At 43.4% G+C, this 20,266-nt stretch overlaps 7 protein-coding genes across 20 annotated transcripts in view; 4 read left to right on the top strand and 3 right to left on the bottom strand.

The window, feature by feature from the left end:
• The window catches only part of LOC131258682 (E3 ubiquitin-protein ligase Smurf1), a 31,915-nt gene extending 27,524 nt beyond the window's left edge, over positions 1 to 4,391 (bottom strand). Inside the window, exons 1-4 of one of the 11 annotated variants that reach the window (XM_058260044.1) lie at positions 4,294 to 4,374; positions 2,590 to 2,663; positions 1,917 to 2,451; positions 1,104 to 1,142 (exon numbers count right to left, since the gene is read on the bottom strand). In XM_058260044.1, the coding sequence (XP_058116027.1) occupies positions 1,104 to 1,142; positions 1,917 to 1,971 (94 nt within the window). In that variant the 5' untranslated portion in view covers positions 1,972 to 2,451; positions 2,590 to 2,663; positions 4,294 to 4,374. Of the gene's footprint in view, positions 1 to 1,103; positions 1,143 to 1,916; positions 2,664 to 2,821; positions 2,944 to 4,285 lie in introns of those variants that run through there. The other 10 variants (XM_058260046.1, XM_058260045.1, XM_058260040.1 and 7 more) reach the window with 10 other exon arrangements.
• A 789-nt stretch (positions 4,392 to 5,180) lies between these two features.
• LOC131258687 (ribonuclease H2 subunit C) lies at positions 5,181 to 5,869 on the top strand. The gene is made up of 2 exons (XM_058260055.1): positions 5,181 to 5,448; positions 5,506 to 5,869. Exons 1-2 carry the CDS (start codon positions 5,295 to 5,297, stop codon positions 5,829 to 5,831), a joined length of 480 nt encoding a protein of 159 aa, XP_058116038.1. The 5' UTR covers positions 5,181 to 5,294; the 3' UTR covers positions 5,832 to 5,869.
• Positions 5,870 to 5,928: 59 nt separating this feature from the next.
• On the bottom strand, positions 5,929 to 7,717 carry LOC131258684 (rRNA 2'-O-methyltransferase fibrillarin). The gene is made up of 3 exons (XM_058260050.1): positions 7,526 to 7,717; positions 6,910 to 7,298; positions 5,929 to 6,644 (listed from the first exon to the last, which is right to left on the bottom strand). The coding sequence occupies exons 1-3, from the start codon at positions 7,536 to 7,538 to the stop codon at positions 6,057 to 6,059; spliced, it is 990 nt and encodes a 329-aa protein (XP_058116033.1). The 5' UTR covers positions 7,539 to 7,717; the 3' UTR covers positions 5,929 to 6,056.
• A 376-nt stretch (positions 7,718 to 8,093) lies between these two features.
• On the top strand, positions 8,094 to 9,279 carry LOC131258686 (methylosome subunit pICln). 2 transcript variants are annotated; one of them, XM_058260053.1, is made up of 3 exons: positions 8,094 to 8,340; positions 8,413 to 8,841; positions 8,915 to 9,279. In XM_058260053.1, exons 1-3 carry the CDS (start codon positions 8,226 to 8,228, stop codon positions 8,944 to 8,946), a joined length of 576 nt encoding a protein of 191 aa, XP_058116036.1. In that variant the 5' UTR covers positions 8,094 to 8,225; the 3' UTR covers positions 8,947 to 9,279. The 2 variants fall into 2 exon arrangements, with proteins under 2 accessions (XP_058116036.1, XP_058116037.1); XM_058260054.1 differs by having other exon boundaries at positions 8,094 to 8,347; positions 8,420 to 8,841.
• A 497-nt stretch (positions 9,280 to 9,776) lies between these two features.
• Positions 9,777 to 10,899, top strand: LOC131258685 (origin recognition complex subunit 6). The gene is made up of 2 exons (XM_058260052.1): positions 9,777 to 9,928; positions 9,986 to 10,899. Exons 1-2 carry the CDS (start codon positions 9,852 to 9,854, stop codon positions 10,671 to 10,673), a joined length of 765 nt encoding a protein of 254 aa, XP_058116035.1. The 5' UTR covers positions 9,777 to 9,851; the 3' UTR covers positions 10,674 to 10,899.
• A 739-nt stretch (positions 10,900 to 11,638) lies between these two features.
• On the bottom strand, positions 11,639 to 16,553 carry LOC131258688 (longitudinals lacking protein-like). 3 transcript variants are annotated; one of them, XM_058260056.1, is made up of 4 exons: positions 16,400 to 16,553; positions 13,325 to 13,521; positions 13,154 to 13,240; positions 11,639 to 13,078 (listed from the first exon to the last, which is right to left on the bottom strand). In XM_058260056.1, the coding sequence occupies exons 2-4, from the start codon at positions 13,421 to 13,423 to the stop codon at positions 12,884 to 12,886; spliced, it is 381 nt and encodes a 126-aa protein (XP_058116039.1). In that variant the 5' UTR covers positions 13,424 to 13,521; positions 16,400 to 16,553; the 3' UTR covers positions 11,639 to 12,883. The 3 variants fall into 3 exon arrangements, with proteins under 3 accessions (XP_058116039.1, XP_058116041.1, XP_058116040.1); XM_058260058.1 differs by having other exon boundaries at positions 16,264 to 16,403; XM_058260057.1 differs by lacking the exon at positions 16,400 to 16,553 and adding an exon at positions 15,803 to 16,163.
• A 524-nt stretch (positions 16,554 to 17,077) lies between these two features.
• Positions 17,078 to 20,058, top strand: LOC131271690 (protein FAM98B). Its single transcript, XM_058273198.1, has 4 exons — positions 17,078 to 17,332; positions 17,404 to 18,403; positions 19,258 to 19,525; positions 19,599 to 20,058. The coding sequence occupies exons 1-4, from the start codon at positions 17,286 to 17,288 to the stop codon at positions 19,904 to 19,906; spliced, it is 1,623 nt and encodes a 540-aa protein (XP_058129181.1). The 5' UTR covers positions 17,078 to 17,285; the 3' UTR covers positions 19,907 to 20,058.
• Positions 20,059 to 20,266: the final 208 nt, after the last annotated feature.

Below are 20,266 nucleotides of genomic sequence, written 5' to 3'. Positions count from 1 at the left end.
TTATTCAAATAGCATACTTTGCTAAAACGTTGCGGGTTTTACGAGCGCAAACTCGCAGAGACTTATTGCAGGAATTTTGGGCGGCCATGGCCATGCAGAAACAGTATGAAAATGAAAAACGCATCATAATCAAAAAAGATCCCAATGTGTTCCACTCTGCAAAAAAAACCCCATTGTGCAGCAAACCAGGGCCACGTATGAACAATGAACGCATAGTTTCATATTGGTCGTCGGGTGCACATCGAAGGCCCCAAAATCAGATCTTCGATGCGAAACGCGCAAAATTCCGCACAGATGGCCGTTAATAATGCGAATTTATGCAAAAGATTCATCACGCTTCGGCTAGTTTACTTTTCGTTTTTTTTTTCATTTCAACAAGCCCCTTTTTATTCTCTCAGTGGACAGGATTTCCTCGGATGGTAGGTATCGGCAAGCAGGCAAGCTGAAGGAAAATAAATAAATAAATAAAAAATACGATTGGAGAAAAACACCGTAAGCGAGATCACGGCAAAGTACATTCGCGTTTGTAAAAAGTACGCGAAAAAAGGTTCAAACACCCGTGGCCAAAATAGACCCTTGGCGAATCTACGAATTGGGCTCTTAAAACGGAACCCAAACAACACCGAGAGGCAATATTTAGTAGGTTTCGGTTGTTTTGGTGTTTCTATTTAAAGTTTTCCTAACGAATCCATTTCGTTAGTGCCGGGTCGTTGGACAAAATCTTTTAAACGGTTCGTCGAACGGTTATGTGAACGGGATTTTTGTCGATCGGACAACACGGAGTTTATCGTGGACGGCACTGAATATTCATATTGTTATTGTTAGTGAGAAGTATTTTTTCGAAAAAAATTATGTCAGTACTTATAAGATAAATCTAATTAAAGCAAAATTGAAAACAATATAACATTAGAGGTACTACAATTGTTTATGTTCTTCGTACTTTTACATCAATGCATTGGTTGAAGCGATGGAATGTGTTTTAATAATACAAAAAAAAAATCAAACACATGACTGTACAGATTAATTTTCTTCGAAAACGAGACACACTTGAATGAAATGAAATAAAGTACACTAACCAAGGTGGAACAGTGCTAAGAACTTACGGAATATATCTTTCCGAGCCAGGTTGCGTGCGCAAAAAACTGTGGAAATAGAAGAAAGAAAACATGAAAGTTAAAACGTATTAGTGTTCAAGTAAGATAATTATTTTTTGACTCGTTTAAAATCAAACTACGAACAAGTTTGGCGAAAATAACTTGTTCGAGAAAAGACAAAATAATACATTTTTGAAAGATATGGAATATTCTACAGCAAAACAAGGCGCAATTCGATAAAAGTACATTATTGTTTTTCACTTTTGTAACAATGTTATTTTGTCTAGGCTATTGATGATATTCAAATTTATACTATTGAATAAAGCATCACACAAATTTAGCTTTCACATCGATAAAATGTTCCCGTTTAACGACTGAAACTTTATCCCAAAGAAGAAGCCACTAAAGAACTACATACAGACGAGAATGCAGACGGGCCTGGGGACCTCTAGTAAGGACGAAAAATTCCTCTGCCATGTCCACATCCGTCCATTCATACGATAGCAGGCCACAGTTGGACGGTGTGCGTGACATCGCATGGCGTTTACCTGATCGCCGAATGATACCTGCCTCACCGGTTTGACAACAGGACCGACAGTCCAGGAAGAATCTTGCACCATTCTTCCGCGTACGTAGAAGGCACATACCTGCTGTATGCGTGCTGCTAGTGATCAATGATCGTTCACCGAATGTTGGTCAGGCAAGAAATTCTAAGATCATACGCGATATGCCACTCCCCCATCACAATGCGTTTCTTGTACTTTTGTATCGTCCTTAGTCTATGGAGGCAAAGGAAATTGACGACCGATGGTCGATACTTACTTGTGATCCGTATCTTCTGGGTGCCATTGCGACGGGAGTATTCCAGCTTGTTCATGATGGCCGCGTTATACGCACAATTGCGGGACGAAAACGCTGCCTGCTTCGATCCGAAAATCAGGATGGATGGTTAAACAGCAATCGCCTCACGTCGTCGTGGGGCTACTACGGTATCTATGGCACACACTAGGGCTGCGTCCTAGGACACGATCGCACACCAACGACGCCGTCGACGGCGAAACATTAGTGATCACCTCGGAATGGACTATGACCACTACCGGGAAACACACACAGAAACAGAAGGTGCAATGTTTCGGATTTGACTGCACTCAGGCTGCACCACGCGCAATGAACAATAGGCTAAATAGCTACACTTTTTGCACCCGTTTCACACAACAAAAGCGACTTCCGCTTCTTTATTAAAATTTATGCTGCTTTTTTTTTCTTCTCCACACTGCACAGCGCACACTGGAACAGTTCAGTGTAGGTAACGATGATTTCTTTCTCACTTTACTCACTCACTTTGCTCATCAGCAATCTACAATCATTAATGAATGATAGAATCAGTAAGTAAAAAAACATCAACCCTCTGGTCATACATCATCTTATTATTCTTCTGCTTTCCTGGCGTACACGTACACAAACACACACACTAGACGAGAAAGGCAAATCGCACCGGAATATCAACTACGATGATCGTAGCATGCTTCTCGCGCTGGTCGACCATTTTCCCCCGTTTCTGCCACTCTGCTGAAACGAATATACATAATCATAACACTGCGATCACTGCTGACTTGCGAAAAGCACTTGGCACACCCGTAGCTCCCCACCCCCGGCGTCATAACACGCCCCGCGTACGATTCGCTATGTTTTCGTCGCTATTTTCAACCAGACTCGCTCAGCAATACCTGCTTATACCATAGATGCTGCTGCAACGAACACGACGATGACTACTACTGCAAAGGCTGTTGAATTCCGAGTATATTATGATTGCTGCGTTTCTGCACGGGATGTCACTTATTTTTTTGTTCTGCGAATCGAGTCAAATTCAAACCATAATGGAGGATCATCAATGGACGGATCGGGACAACCTTATATTCATTGATACCTCCTTTCCCTGTTGCTCTTTTTATCAACCAACCCCTCCAGCTTCTTGTATTTCCCGAGAGCTCACTCTCACGGTCTTGCAACATCGTTGAATGATCAATTATTACGCGAACCGTTCCATTCTTTGCCCGCTGACAATATTGGTCGGCGACAAGCAGCGAAAACTCCTTTCAACAGCAGACACGCAAACAAACGCACAACGCAGCAGCAGAAAGCGATCAAATGCCCGTGTGTTGGTTAAGGTATGATTGATCTTATTCGCGAATGAATGCACCTCGATCGTCTTATGCTCGAACCTTTAAACAACAGCGGATCGCCAAAGGTGTACTATGATAGATGGCAACACTGGCTGTCAAGCCATCAGAACCCAAAAGAAATGATCACAAATCGTGATGCGGTCCTGGTTGTTTAATAAAGAATTTACATTGTTTAATAAAGAATTTACATCAACAGCAAGCTGACAGCTTAAGCATTTTACTTCGAATAAAACATGAAGCATGTTGAACGAATTCAACGAATTGCGACAGCACAAATTGGAAGAACGGGGAGATCAATTTCATTGCACCTAGCCGAAATATTCCAAACATTTTTTGGCCACTCTATTGAATGCAAAAAGCGCTGATCGAGACCAATTATCGAAAACCTTGATCAGCACCATCGCCCCTTGTGCATTCTTCCTATATTTCCCGTCTCGCCATCATCGTTGTCGTCGTCGCCGTCGTCTTCGCCGTCGTGTTGTTTACGTGTAGGCGTGACTGTGCGAGAGAACTGGTCCCCGCGTACGCACACTTTGCCGAGACTACGCTTTTCAGCGTTTCTTGTTATTCTTGACTGTTGCTTCGCACCCTTCAAGACGAAGACGAAGACGATGAAGACGACAGCGGCAACGGCGGTCGAGGTGATGCAGACTACGTCAACGACGAGGTTCACGATCAAGCAGAGCTTAAAGTCATCAAAACTAGCTAGCCATACATTTGCTGCTCTGTGCGCTGCAAACGCTAGAACTCCAAGTAGATCTGCTGATTCGCTATCCGCTTTCATAAGCATTGCCACACTAGGGCTGATACAAAACAATTTTCTGGCCCAACACAGGCGACGTACACGAACACCTTTTCTTCAAGCCAGCAAAACCACGTATCGCCGATTCTTCCTTCCTTTCGTTAGGAAAGGGTGTTCGAAGAACCTGAACAGACCACTCTATTATCAACGATGGTACACTGGTTTTCAGTCAAGACAGGAAAGGAAAACGGATAATGAAACCGCACTTTATTACTTTAGAATGGACGGGATTGCAAATTGACCCGAATTATACTCCACACCACACTCACTTCGAAGCGTTCGCAATACGCTGCACCACGCGAATGACCGTCGACAAACGAATGACCGTCGGCACCACCGTTGGTACTAATAAGGTTGACTCATATAAAATTGTTTGACAGATAAACATAACGCCATCTTCGAATTTTTGATATCCAAACCAAGCATTCGTAATAAACGTTTGAATTCAATTTTATAATAAAATGTCAGATGAACCAGGATGCAACACAAATTTATATTTATCAACTGCTACCAACCATATGATTCCTGTATCAGAAAATCTATGTGATTGAAATTTTAAGGAATTCTCCTATTTGTGAATCTATATCAACCGGCTATTCTAACCTCAAAATGGTTCATTTTTGTACTCAGTACCATCAAGACATGAAAAGCTGCGGTGACCCAACCTGTAGTTCCAGTAATCTTTGACAGATGAATGTGCTTATAGCATCAAATCCACTGCTCCAGTTTGAGTTCACTGTAATCAGACTAGTTTCAAATTCCTATTTCATGGATATCCAAACTTTTTTACGTTATTTGTGATCAATAATATTTAAATTCTGTTTCGTGAAGCAAATAAGCAAATCACCAATGCGTTAATCCTAGTTTATTGCTCCCTTCTAAGTTTTTGTATTCTTACTCTCGTTTCCCACACGTTATGATTTGGATTTGGTTTGGTGATCTGCCGTTGCCGATGGGTGATTTTGAATGATCTCGTCGGTATGTTTTAGTGATTTTAGGGGTATTATTATCAATATATATATTTCAGCATTAAACAAATTTAAACATTGGAAACTACTACAAAAACGTGCTTGCTAACTTGTCTACACAATCGTTGGCATACTCTTCCCGGCAACGAAATGTCAGTAAGGTAATGGCAAACATTAGCGCGGGGAAACACATTTTTGGCGTTGTTTTGTGAAATTGTTGTTTATACGATTGTGCTTCTTTTTCGCCATGTCAATAAACTTAAAGTTAACCGCTCAAGATGTAAAAACCAGTATCGAAGATCCGATACAACTACAGTATATTCCGGCAACGATCGAAGGAGATGGACCGGCCAATCTGGAAAAGTTTTTCACGCCTTATACCGACACTCTACCGGATGGAAGTAGGTAGTTACAGTACATTGGAATGGATTCGGTCCTAATGGTGTTTTTATTTACAGCTTTGCAAAACGCACTTCGCGGATACCCGCTGCTTGGCAAACGTAAAACCCTTCCGGAAGGATACACTGGAGTGATTTTGCAGGAAACGAAAAAACCCCTTTCAAGTGATGAAGACCGGACCCTTACGTTTGGCGGTGCTTTTCGGGAGTTTACATACTGGAACTACGATCGCAATCCGTCAAGGAATGACCCATTCGAGAAGGCTCTGAATTGGCTGCAACTGGCCGAGGTGCTACATAGCGATGGACAAGATGAGCTGATGGAGAAGCAGGAAACCAACACCACGGCTGCCGAGAAATCAATTCAAGAAAACAACGGGTTGTAGCTATTTTACTGTAATAAAGGTTTATTTGTTTTTATGTTCGTCGCATTGGTTATACCCAATTGAAGAGTAAAATTAAAAGACACTATTACACAAAGCATTTCTCTGTTCTCTTATGTATTAACATTACATAGTATTTAAAGGGCTTGCAGTCCACCTGCGCTACTTCTTGAAATGTGGAGAAAAAAAACTTATTCCCTAGGTGAAAGCACGACCGAAACGTGGTAGTTACGCTGCAGCTTTTGGTAAAGCGCGGTATGTGCCCACTACAACGGCGTGGTCTCGTTCGTACGGTTCCAGGGTAATCTGTTCTTGTGGTTTCAGTTTTTCCGACTGCAACTTCTTCACCTCTGCAGCAAACACAGCTTCTGGTGCGGCAGTCGAATCGATACAGGAAGCCTTAATCGAAATGACAAAGTGGCCTCCATTCTTGAGGAAGTTGTGTGCATTCAGGGCGACGATACGGGCCTGATCCGGCTGTGCGACGTCGGCGAATATCGTATCGACCAGTCCGACCAGCATCCGATACTTGTGGGGATGACGAGCGTCTTCGATGATTGGAATAATGTTGGTACGTTTCTTGGCAACGTTTAGCAAGTCACGACCGGACCGATGCGAAAACTCCACCGCATACACGAGTCCCTCTGGGCCGACAACGTCTGACACGTGTGACACAGTCGTTCCGGAAGCAGCACCAAGATACAGAACCTTGGAACCAGGTGGCATGTGAATTTTATCGACTCCTCCCAGAACGGCGGCCGCCAACTTGGAACGGAACGGATTCCAGACACGGTACTCCTTCTTGTCCCCATCAGTCTGGAAAAGAAAGTGGAAAAAAGACGAAGGGAATTTTGTTCATCATTCAGTGTTGATTGATTTTTCCTTCCAAAAATACAAGTATGTAAATATAATCAGTAAGCAGTTTCTAGAGAAAACGTACAGGCGGAAAGGTATGCCTCGGGCTCCACTTTCCACAACAAGTACGCTCCCATTGGCCACATTCTCGCCAATTCGATACCCCTGTGCGCTTCATCATAAAAGAGCCGAATGTACAACTAGTGTAAACAAACATTTTACTCACGTCAACGGAGATACGCTTCTCGCCGTAGACTTCAGATCCCGGAACCAGATTTAGCGTAACCAGCGCGTCTTCCTTTCCGCGGGCAATGAAAATACCAGTGTGACGATGAGGCTCAATGATCACGGATTTGCCACCCTTGAAACCTCCGGGTTTTCCTCCTCCACGACTAGCTCCACGGCCACCACGTCCACGCGGGCCTCCACGGCTGCCACCACGGGCACCGAATCCTCCGCGTGAACCACCGCCGCCGCGGCCTCGGCTACCACCATCACCAAAGCCTCCGCGTCCTCGGCCGCCACCTCTGTCACCAAAGCCTCCGCGTCCTCGGCCACCACCGTCACCAGAACCTCCGCGCCCTCGGGGACCGCCACCACCACGGGGAGAGAAACCTTGAAGGCGAAAGATAGGTTATGGTACCCAAATTAAGCAAACAACTGTACAAAGCTGCAACGGGAAGTGTCGACGATTTGGAAAGCCAAAAGTTGCACTTGGCAGATGATATAGCCCACGATGAGCTAAAAACATCAGTTTAATTTAGAAAAGAAAAATGCGATGCCATCGACCGGCTGTGGAAAACGCATGTTGTACCCGATGGCAGCATGGAGTTCTTTATTACCTGGTCTACCCATTATGTGTGTTGAATGTCGTTATAATTTCTGCACACAACACTTGCAAGGCGACTGTTTCTATCTATCGTAGTAGATATACTCCAATCGGGAATTTATTTACTCCAAAATTTCAAGATTATTCACTTTAATGCTGCAAACTTCGCACCGCACTGAAAACACGTGCGTTTAGTAAAGCTGGAGGAATGCCCGTCAAACATAAATGTAGCGTGGTTTGAGCTGTGACATTTAAACGATCAAAACGATCAATTTAATCATGAATTCATCGCATGGATGACAGAAGAAAAACGAACAAACTCGGGGTCATACTCGGGGTCCACACTTCAGCGCGACGTCGCCTGACAGGAGCTGAACTCCATATAAAAAAAACCTTGCGCGATGTCGCACGAATCGCGCTAGATTTTTTTTGCATGGAGTTCAGCGCCTGTCAGGCGACGTCGCGTTACGCGACGGTGCAGTCTGGAAAGCGTGTATCGATATGAATAAGTTTGACAGTAATGACAGTCGAACATAATTATTTGTGGAACACCCTGTGTCGCTGCTTCGTTTTGATGAAATTCTGTTTTGAAAATTGAAAGACCGACCATTGTTTTGATAGCTTTTTAGTGGATCCATTTTCCAAGTTTTCATTTTGGTGCATTTATCATTGCCATTATTCATTTGACCAGTTGCAATTGCAAAAGAATCAACATGGTCACCATAGGAAATGCGTTTACGCCAGTCGATGGGATAGTCTATTCGGCCACGGATATAAAACTGAAGATAGGCACCGATGTCATTCCTTCGTTGGGTACACTGCACCTAACTGAAAGGCACGTTAAAACAACATCATTCGTCGATTTATCGGTATGGTAACACCTAATCAAATCTTTACCACCATATAGTTCGTGCATTTGGAGCTGCGAAGAACGGAACAGTAGCATTTCCATCCCGTGGCCACGGGTGGGAGTGCAAGCCATTTCATCCACACCCGGCGAAGGTATCTTTGTGATGCTGGACATAGATCTCGTTTGGCCGGGATTCTATCAGGGGCGGCCGGAGCACAACGGCAACGCACACCCGGAAGACGACGAGGGTCTGGAAAACGAAGATGACGAGGGTCATGAATCGGATGCATCGGAAGCGGCAATGACAGAAATGTGGTTCCAGCCGAGAAGTTCACAGAACGTTGACGAGATTTTCAGTGCCATGCGAGAATGCCAGAGCCTGAATCCCGGATCGGAAGTTAGTGAGGACGAAGATTACATGGAGGCGGAGGAAGAAGATTTGCAGGAAGTAGGAGAAATGCAAAATCTGCAGCTCGATGGTAGAGAACTTTAAACGGCAACTCTGTTTTCTTGCTTTGGTTTTACTGCTAACGTATGCTGTTCTATTTACAGATGAAGACAAATTCGCTGACGCTGAAGAGTAAGCAAAAGCGTGATCTCATTCATAACTGTACCATGCTGAATCTAAAGGCTTAAAGTCGGAAAAATTAAGATGATGATAATGCTGCTGAAAATGATGGTTTACTAGATTCGAATTTGAGATATAAATATTGTCGGCAAAAATCTTCCGTGGAAAGAAAACTGAAAGCATATTTTCATTTGCATTTGCCATTTGGATCACCGGAAGTCGTTAAAACATACATTCTCATTCAGAGATGCTCTGAACTCATTAGAATACGGATTTGCTAAAAATTGTTGGTAACTAAGTAAAACAAAATAAAGCGTAATAAAATCGTATCCTTGTTGGGTCAATAATATCCAAAGATGTAAGCTTTTTAATGTACCATTAAGCTGCCGTAATGCTGGTGTTTGGTAAAACAGATATAGAACATGGCTTATCCACTCTGGCCCTCTTGTTGTAGGAAACCCGGCGAAGGGATTTGAGTACTTTTAAGCATTTTGAAATCAAATACTAGCGAAAGTTATACTGAAATAGTAATCCCCGTTGAAAAGGGTCGGTCTAATCCGATCGGTTCAAGGATCATGGAGTGGTATTCCCCGAGCATATAGGTTATCAATCTCAATTCCATGGTCCAGATGATTCCGCTCGTTGCGAAAAACTATGTCATTAAACATGCGTTTACACGGGCTTTCATTGAAGAATACAAAACCCCGCCGTTCATCCTAAATGTGCCCGAATATTGAAGTGCCTTTCGTTTTTTGTCGTCCTCAAAACAAACCATCATCCGTCAACATGGCATCCTTTACGCGTGACTGACATTCGAATTCGCGCCAAACTGGCGATCATTATTGACGGCAAACAACGCCGTCGAGTAGAATCAAACATTACTCACAAACAGATCGTCCACACTGAACTGGAGAAAAAAACATGGCAGCCAGCAATAACAAATTACTACAGCAGCTCATTCAGAAACTGGGACTAGCAAGCCATGAAGCAGTCTTACCGTAAGTAAAATGCATCGTTGGCTATAACGCAACTAAACACGCTTGCTCGCTTCGTAGGAAATCTACCGAGCTACAACGACTGCTGGACATTCGTTCGTCGAACGGCATGATGACTAATCTAGGAGACTACGCAAAAGCAACAATTTGCATCGATCTTGCGTCTAGCCTTCTGGCGTTACCGTTCGACGGCGATATGGCTCTGAAGCTGTCTGGGCTAAGAAAAACGGCCTACTACAATGGACGCCGGACATTGGAGAAGATCCTCGACGTTAACAAAACGATCGGCATCAACGAAATCTGTGTTCAGCTGGGATTGAGTCAGGTGCAGAAGGATGCGTGCGGCCTGCTGGAAGCGTACAAGCGGTACGCCGGTGGCAATAGTGACATCGACTTCGCACATCCACAGTACGCTGCGATGGCCGTATTTCAGGCCTGCAAGCGCCAGAAAGTCAAACCACCCAAGACGAAGCTGGTCCCTTTCAGCCATCTCAAACCGGCGCAGTGGACTTTGCTGGAGAAAAACTGGGAGCAGTTTTTGACAAATTCAGAACATACATTGAAGAAAACAGCGGCGCAAGAAAAAGGCAACTCCGAGAAAGAAGAAACGGCTCAGCCGAAGGCAACTTCCTCTGGTAGTTGTGGGAAACACGCTAGTCCGGAAAAGATTGAGCCATATAGTAACTGGAAGAAACGAATGCTTGAAAAGGCGTACCGCGAGCTAGAACTGCTCCGTGGAAGTGGATAACGGCAATTATAGGATAGATTATAAAAGACGTTGGTTTCAGTGATGATGATTTTATGTTAATAAGGCGCCAACTATTTTTTTAAATGTAAATGTTACTATTATTACTACAATAAAGTGCCAAAACAGGTAGGGCTAAAAAAAGATTCATTCCGTTCTCAAAGGAAAGAGTGTTCGCTCGCTTAAAAAGCTGACGTCTTTTTATTAAATTTTTGATTTTTGAACGATAGCTTGGATTTTTTATTCAAATAAATTGTCGTTGAATTCACAGGGATTTCGGAATAGATGTCTGCTAGTAATAAAAAAAGAGATGTCTGCTAGTAATTTAACGAATATTGGTAATTGCTTCCTAGAAAAATGTATTCGCAGTTTAAAAAAATTAAAAAGAAGAAAATCATGCTTACAGGGAATGGGTTCTACAGCAAGGCAATGAAAGGTAAAATAAAGCGAAGTTAAAGTTCTTCCCCATCCTGGGCAGCCGAAACGAAGGACGAAATTCCATTTCTACCGGCGATATCGTGAAGGATGTGTGGACATATGTTCCGAGGTATAAACGAAAAATATTCCTTGCTTTGCATGTATTCGCAAGGGGAAACATGGGTTGGGATTATATAGCTTTTCTAATGTCTAATCTTTCATTCTTTTAATTATCCGTCGTGTAATATCTTCGGCATCAAGGTGTAATATTTTTTCGTTTCTGTTTCCATTCACTATTTACAAGTCACCACCATATCCGTTGATCTTTGTTGCATATCAAACGAAATGAAACTAAACCCCCGCGGATCCGCCATTTGGTCAGTTCGTACTTGGTCTTTCTATTTTATTCATATGCCTCCTGGTGGCAAAACAAAGAAAAATATTAAAGAAGGGTCGCCATTTATCGATCATAACTCACAATAATATAGTTCAAAAACTTAAAGCAAAAAAGCAAATGAATGATTTTACAGAAAATCTGACCTGCTGCCCAGTGTTATGTACGCTGACTTTCGCATTTATTTATACTTCCTGTACGTTTACAAGATATCGTCCCTGCCATCGTTCAACCATCGGCGCAGGAGAAAAGAGCATTAAATCGTGAACTAATCTTTCATGCAGCAATACAGTGGTAGTGTTCATTTGGAATAAATGGTAATTATGTGGTGTACTTTGAGTAATAACACTTAACTCTCTCTTGTCACACGGTCCATGCCGTTCGTGTGGCTGCTTGGAAAAGGAGACCTACAAACGGCGATGATGGAAGGAAGGCAGAGATGGGATACAACAGGCTCATCCACATCGAGTAACCACTAATCTTTGCTAATCATCAATCTATTGCATCGTGCCGAAGATGGTTTCCGCTTTGCTGTTGTATTGGTTATTGTTATTCTTGTAAAAATGTTGTTGCTGTTCTACGCTTTCTGACTGAAAAGCATGTGTCTTTTAGCTTAAGTTGTAACTCAAATTTAATACCTATCAGATACGCAGAATCCCGGCGTGGCAGCGGAATTTCTTCAGCGATGCTAGCAATCCTTAATGTTCTTAATCATCGTTGCTTTCCTATTCCCTTCTTCCATCCCGATTGGTAAGAATCTTAATACATCACCTTTTGCCTGCTTCGTCATATATGCTAGGGGAAAAATCATGTCCTTCAACATTCACGTTGCTGCCATATCATATGCTATCCACCTGCGTCTCCTATATGTAGAAATTGCTGTTGATAATTGATATTTCTAACCATTGCTAACATTCGCAACCTTTACACTTTCACGCCCTGTTCCAAGCGTTCCATACAACCTCAACCGATTTGCTACCTCTTCAACTAATAAATTGCCTTCCGTTAATAACCAACACATTCGGTAAAAATCGTCTCTTTGCGACTGTTGTCCTCCGGTGTAGCCTTCCTCTTTTGCGCACTGTTGTCTATAGCCCGTTCCTCTCGCCACATTGCGCTGATGCAGGGAGAATAAAAGAACACATTGCCACTTAACACGTTGCGTGATCAAAACTCATCTTCCTTTGATCGTGTTTTTTTTACATATACGTAAGGATCTACTTATGCTGCTCTGCTCCTCCGCTCACTTGATTCCTTTTTCAATCGGTTTTTTTCTTCACTAATAATAGCTATGTGTTACTGTAGGTGTATATATATAATCTGTATATATAAAAGATTTCTTTTTCAATTAAAAAGGGGAAGAGACAAAATAGGTGCAACCAATGCGCGCACGGCCACCAGATCAACCTTCCCGCTTGATATTTGACGGCGTTTCCGCCAGGCCCTTCACTTTCAGTCGGTCAGCCGTTTTCAAGAATGTCGGTAGCTGTTCCTGGGACACGTTCACCTCGCCGGCGTACATGAACTCGAGGATGGACTGCAGATGGGTGTAGGACACATCTTTCAGTATAATAATCGGATGCTTGGATGGGTTTTCCTATAACGTGCAAGGAGGATTAGTTTCTATTAGCTGCTTTTGCGAATAGGTGGAAAACGGTCGTCAAATGCTTACCTCGAGCAGTGACTTGAAGTATGGACTACAGGCCGATAGGACCATTTTATGGGCTTTGCACGTTTGCCCTTCGCACGCAAGCGTTACCTAAAACGAAATGAAGCAACAATAAAACCAAAGTAAATACGACTAGTGAACTAACAAAGCCCAACTTTCTCAATGGCAACTCACATCTGTGAAGCTCTTCTCATTTCGCAGGTGGCGGAATGAGGTAACCATGTTCGTCTGGAAGTCATTCCACTTCAGGAAGTATTGCTGTTGGTCACCCATTTTTAAAAGCTTTGGTTAGGCTTGGTAAATGCCTCTCGAGGGATTAACAAAAAGTTAGAAACAAGAAACGAACTGAAAATAACAGTGCGCGGGAATATCTGAAAAAAGAAAGAAACAAACGGAGACGATTAGAGTTTACCAAATTGCATATTTTAAACATTTTTTATCTGTTTTTCGGAGCCATCCGTGGTAAAATGCATCATTATTTGCATGCGAATGATATTCAGTCGATTTTTTATACTGATATCTTTTTAAAGAGAACGTTATTTTTTCCCCCCACACTGACGTTATGCAAGGCATTCTTTCATCAACCTTTCCTCGCTGGCAATGGAAATGTTTCGAACTATTCCCATCCGAACTAGCGAATACGGTACACGCCAATCACTCCGGGGGGGTTTGACCTCGTTTGCCATAAGCGGAACAGGGTGGAGAGAGGGGAGGAATTATGCTATTTCGAGTTATTTCGCGGTCTCTGTTTGTATACGTGTGATTTAGGATTCTGCCTTCCGACAAGCTTTCGATGTGAAATTGAAATAAAAAGCTTAAAACCATCGAGGAAAACGACCGAGTGTGAATTGGCTGAAACGTAGGAGGCATTTAAGATAAATCTAGTATTCATCGGTTGTGTTGAGGAGATGCCTTTTTGTTTTCTTCTATGTACAAGGAGAAGCGACTGCAAAATTGGTTGAATATCAAAAACGTCATCAAACGATGCATACCAGCGCCTTCGGACGATCGTGGAAGAATTAGAAAGGCTAGATTTTTCATTCATCCTCTCCTCGCTTCCTTCCACTAGCAAACAATCGCTAAGATAGCAAAAGGGCAAAGCTTATGAAAGTTTCGTCTCCCTCGCTTGCTTTCATCTGGTTCGTGGTGTTTTTGTTTTGCTTCGTTCTCGTTTTTGAGGGCTGTTTCGCACTGCTCGAAGTACCGTTTTGGAAAACCCATTTTATCTCGCCGTGCGACCCATAGGCTATTTTTAACATGCCGCTGGAGTAGAGGAGGTATTGAGCGGAATCAGTTAGTGTTGAAACTTTAATCGTAGAAGTCCGTTTCGTTTGAAACAAGAAATAACCCTTAATGAACGTTTGCCAAATCGAACAAGATGTCATATGCGGATTGACTCTGTCCATCTCTTGACAATGCAAGAAAAGATGCACCTAAACGATCTGGTAGAAGTATTCAATCGTAAAAAAATACCAATCGACAATTTCCCAACCACACAAAAAATTCGCAGAGCTTGGCAACACTGATGGTGCGAAGGGCAGAGCGAGAAAGCGACAAACCATTGTACGTGCGTATTGCTAGACATTTGTGCATCATCTCGCCGCCGATGGATGCACCATCGATCCGGCACACATGCGGTACGTGCAGGCGAGGAAGGGGATGGCATTGTGTAATTTCTTTGCATTTGTTTCGTTTCAAAGAGAAGCAAAACGGAAAAATAACAACAACATGACGTGCGCAAAAAGGCAAAACGCACCGGGGGCTGGTGGTGTGGTGAATCGAAATCAGCCGTTCAAGGTCCTTCGGATTACATTTCATACTTTCGTACATGTAGAAGGTTTTTTTTATGTTTTGAACACCGACCAAAACGACAATTAGGTTTCGTGTCTTCGAATGTAATGGTGTGGGTTTGGGACCTTCGGAAGCGTGCAGAAAGCCTCGCAGCCGGATGGAGGGGTTAGAAAGTCAAGCTATGAGAAAAAGGCTGACTGACTGACAAGACACCCTTGGTGGTATCGTGGAGTTTATACAAACGAACGTGACCACCTTGCGATATGTGTCTTTAATTATCACATTTTCACCACATTTTTCGATTAAGTGCTTTTCACCATCTACATTTTGCAGGGCGGTAAACGCACGCTTAATTTTTCGAAACACGATTAAATTGAGCAGACTGTCAAAGCAGGCGATGATGACTTCCGTTGCACAAACAAAATGTAAACATCCTCTTTCCCTTCGTATCGAAATCTTCCGCTTCGCGCTTTCCTATCCTCATGTAGACAGGGACACACAACGCATACCATTCCTCGGAAACATGGCAAAAAGGACGAACCGAACATAGATAAAGCAAGAAAAGGAAAACCATCCAAGGCAGACTGGAAGAAAATGAGTCCCCGCGTTGCTAATGGCTCTTGCGACACAAGGAGACAGCGGAGTGACGCCGCGCGATTAGAATGTACGCGTCGTACCGATGTTGATCACACGCCTTTCCCGTTCGTTTGTAGGAGCGTTTCGTTTTTTTTTTGTTGGATCGAAATCGCTTACACAATAGTGCGATAGCAGGAGAAACTGCACCAGGCCCAAAGGGTTTATTATTGGCCGATTTTTAAAACCAATTCACTTCACACAGTCGCTACACATTTCTATACCCACGGTTCTATTTCAGCACGCCGCTTTCTTTCTCTTCCTTAGCCTCTTTCTCTTGCCAATGCTGCTTTTCCACTGGACACCGCGGTTCGCAACGCAAACTGCTACCACGTAGAGACGTTCGCTTCCACTCGAATTTCACTGGAATTGGTTTTCTTCGTACCTTCGCTATGTTGCCTTTTAGTGCTAGCAATACACTGAACACCAACACCGTGCACAAAACATTCGCGAGAATCGCGGGACAGGGGATAAATTTACGGCACCGAAAAGCAGCAAAGGCTTCTTTTCTGCGATGCGCTCTCGTCGATGCCGTCGCGGGGAACTAATTCGGGAAAGCGAAAAGCACTGCCGCACATGGACGGAAGGTGCACCAAAGTTCGTAGAGAAGAGACACCTAGACCTTCCACAACTGCTGCAGCCGTGTACGGCGAGGATACGCGGCGGGGGTGGATCGCGGTAGCTTTTACCTTTTCGTTGCGTCTAATCCTTCCGTCTTGCGATGAAGGCAATACTCATCACACTTCAATCACAGGTAACACGCTGCACTCGAGGGTGTGCAATCGCGTTGCACTTTTCGACAGATATCCAAACGACTACACCAACCTTTGGATGACACGGCCTGCTGCGTCGGGGAACAATTTGCGACGATTTGTTTTGGATACGACGCACGGGGAATCGAACGAATGCAAAATGGAGTACGACTGTCGGTCAAACAGCGCTTTAAGACGCTCTCTTTATCTCTCTCTCTCCTCTTCACCTCTCTTTCTTTCACCCACAGCCGTTAAAACCATGGAGGGGCTGAAATAACCAACTCGCATGCAGGTTTGTAATTTTATGGCTGACTTTTTCCAAAGATCATTCAAATAAAACGTCTCTAAAAGTAACCATTTGCACAAGAAAACGTATTACCATCGATTTAAGTTAAAAAAAACTGTGTATGAAAGAAAGAGAGCACTGTAGTTCGCATCGGAGCTGCATCAACTTTTGACAGTCCGTCATCGTCGTAGACGTCAGTTCAAAATAGTAGTTACTTAGGTGAAACGTCGTCCATATTTTCCCATGTCCATAGTTTTTTATGCAATTTAGGTGTATCAGTTGATGATACAAAGTTATAGTGTTTAACCATGATTCTATTTACGGCTTTTACTGGATTTTTGAATTAATGAATAGATTTCTTCTCAAATCTCCGGGTTCAATCTTATGGGTTCAGTGCATTTCATTCAAGGATCGGATCGAACTCGAAGGTGCGAAATTCCCAACACTATTCGGCGGTGGTAGCAAAATAAGACAAATTCTTGCTGCCGCTACGAAAAATTGTTTCTACAAGCTTTGAAACTATCCATAAGTTGAGAAACCATTGCGACCGTAGCACACGAGTGCCGTCGTCCTGTTCCTTATATTTTCCAACAAAGTTTCGCGTTATTTACCCGTTCGTAGGTGATTTGGGCGTAAACCGGCTAGCTGTACAAGCTCTCTACCTACCAGTGTCATGGAGGCAGGCGAAGCTCAACTATTATTCGAATTACGAAATATTGGGTGAGACATCGGTATAAACGTGGGCATGTTCTAGCATAAATTATTAATGCACGCTCATCTATTGTCCCTAGGTACGATGGTCCGTTCCTGGATCAAAACTATGCATCCACAGCAATCTTAGCCGGCCCACAGAGTGGCGAATTTCAGGATGTCGTCATTTGGTTGACGGAAGAAATACGTGTGCTAGGTAAGCTGGACGAACGTGTCGGCAAAAGTGACGATTGCAGTTCGTTCATTCTTGAGCTGTCCGCCTTCTTGAAGGAGTTGACGTGTCCCTACACTAATCTAACCTCGGGCCATGTGTCGGATCGTTTGCAAACGCTCGAGTCGAAGCTGTTGCTGTTGGATTACCTTATAAATGAGCTGATGGCGTTCAAAATGCTCGAGTCTTTAAAACCGAAGGAAAAGTCTAACGTAATCACGCTGCACGAGTCACCGACCGCAGCGGCGCTGAAGGACATTTGCATTACGCTGGGAATGGGAAAACCGCCCAATAACGTTCCACCGAAGGCACTGTTTGAACGGATAAACACCAGCCTGGACGAGGTGATCCGGAAGGCGGGGGAAAATCGTCTCAGCAAACCCCTGTTTAACCCGAAACAACGGTTGACTGCCGAGCAGTGGGCAAAGCTGGAGCGTATGCAGAAAGACCTCGACGATGAGTATGACCTGCGTCGGAAGATGCTACTGACGCGACTCGACGTGACCATCCAGAGTTTCAAATGGTCGAGCCGCATCAAGGGCAAGGAGAATCTTATTTCTGAGCGTTACGCGGAAAAACGAAAAACTCTCGACACACTCGAGGTGGGCGGTCGTGATACAGATGTGGCCGCACTGCTAGCGGCTAGAGAGACACTTGCCATCATCGAGAAAACGAGTAGCGCCTCGGTGCGAAAGAACACCAAAAGTAAAATACAGCGTCATATTATCGGGCGTGTCCCGGATCGCGGAGGACGTGCCTACGAACACAAAGCACCACCGCTCGAAATGCCCTCCTGGCAAAAGGAACGCAGCACGGGGGGTGGTGGAGGCGGCGGTGGTGGTGGTCGTGGTGGATTTGGCGGTGGCAGGGTAGGTAAAAAGAAATCGAAACACCGATAAGTATGGCGGTATAGTTTTTTGTTTTGTTTTTTATTTTAACTAAAACATACATTTACCAACACGCGATTGGTGGATGCAATTTAGTAGATATTGTAGTTTTTTTTCTTTTATTGTTTGGACAATTAACTTTTGTATGTAAGTTCTTTGAGAAAACCAAAGTAATGAGTATTTTAGAAAATATTCTGGTTGGTATAGTTCATTTAATTCGATCTAACCATGGAGCTTCCCGTAGACAATGAAATGTGCTTTTGAATATTGGAGGCAGGCTTACGATGGGATTATGCTGCTTGCATCTTTTCTTATTCATTTGCTTTTTAATATTACGTCTATCATGGTATGACTTTTAATAGAGGGTACTGTTTTTTACTACAGAATACTAGTATCCATCAGCCATGACAGTTTTGTTATCGCTTATCTATCCCGTTTTTCACTGCATTTCAAGTTGACAATTACAAATGATAAGCGTTGACAACGCCAACGCTCTGAATATCTATGCGTTAACGAGTTTTATTTGAAATACAAAATACCTTTTTTAAATGAATCCGTTAATACATTTTGCATTCTTTTTACCATCATACAGCATGTAACTGTACGTAAAGTATCCGTGATTACAAATAACTCTGTTCCTTATGCTTTACAATTCTTATGTTTTTTTTTATCGGTGGTTCAATATCCGAATATTCTTCTAATGATTTAAATTTTCTATGTGCTTTCCTCAGGATGTTGGTGTATGTAAAAAAGATAGAATGACTAAATTAGTGTACGATATGATAAACTTCCAACGATAATATTCTTTACGTTCTTGCATTATTTTCTAATCCCAGGGAGGTCGTGGCGGAGGCGGAAACGCTGGTGGTGGCGGGGGATACCAACAGCAGCACCAGCATCAGCCACAGCACCAGCAGCAGTCAAACTACTCTAACAAAGGCTTCAATCAAGGTGGTGGTCAGAGCTACCACCAAGGCGGTCGTGGCGGATACAATCAAGGAGGAGCTGGTGGAAATGGCGTTGGCGGTTTCCATGGGGGCGGCGGCAGTCACAATCAAAACCGAGGAAGTCGTGTTCAAGGAGGGTGGTCACAACCGCAGCAAGGTAAAAGTCATTGGCCGGCTTTTGAGTAAGATTTCCGTTGTATTGACATCTCATTTGTTCTGGACATTTTTAGATTACAATCACAGTGGCTACGGGTCGAGCTCGAGCCGCAGCAGCTATAGTGGAAGCGACCAGTATAGCAATAGTTCCGGTGGAAACCGCAGCAACTACGGTGATCACCACCGTGGTAGTGGTGGCGGATACAGTGATCGCGGAGGAAACTATGGTGGTGGAGACCGTGGAGGATACGGTGATCGTGGTGGAGGCTCTGGTTATGGCGACAATCGCAACAACTACGATAACGAGTACAACAATCGCGGGGGTGGTCGCGGCGGTGGTGGTCGCTCAAACTACAATCGGGGTGGCGGTGGCCGACGTTAAAATACCAACTAGCATGTCTTCTAACAACGATTCTCATCTACGTTCCCCGTGCATTTTCGTTTTCCTTTGTAGAGTACGTTAAGTCACGTGCGTAATTTAAAAGTTCCTTTTGAACTGAAACCGTTCACTGATTGAGTAAAGTAGAGATCAGAGATGTCACCTTTTGATTTGCATAAAGCTGCAGTTTGAATCGCAACTTTAGCATTAAATAAAGATGTTACGGTCATGTAATGAAAACTTATTGGCATTTTATTTTATTTCCATCAGTGTTTAACGAGCAACGGTCATTACATAATATCATTTCAAAATGACACTAAAACCGTTTCCACAGGGATAAAACGTCAAAATGAAACAAATGTA

The sequence above is a fragment of the Anopheles coustani genome, chromosome 3 (genome assembly GCF_943734705.1).
Source record: "Anopheles coustani chromosome 3, idAnoCousDA_361_x.2, whole genome shotgun sequence".
Lineage (NCBI taxonomy): Eukaryota > Metazoa > Arthropoda > Insecta > Diptera > Culicidae > Anopheles > Anopheles coustani.
Note: the sequence above shows the minus strand (reverse complement) of the source record. Positions and strands in the feature narration are given on the sequence as shown.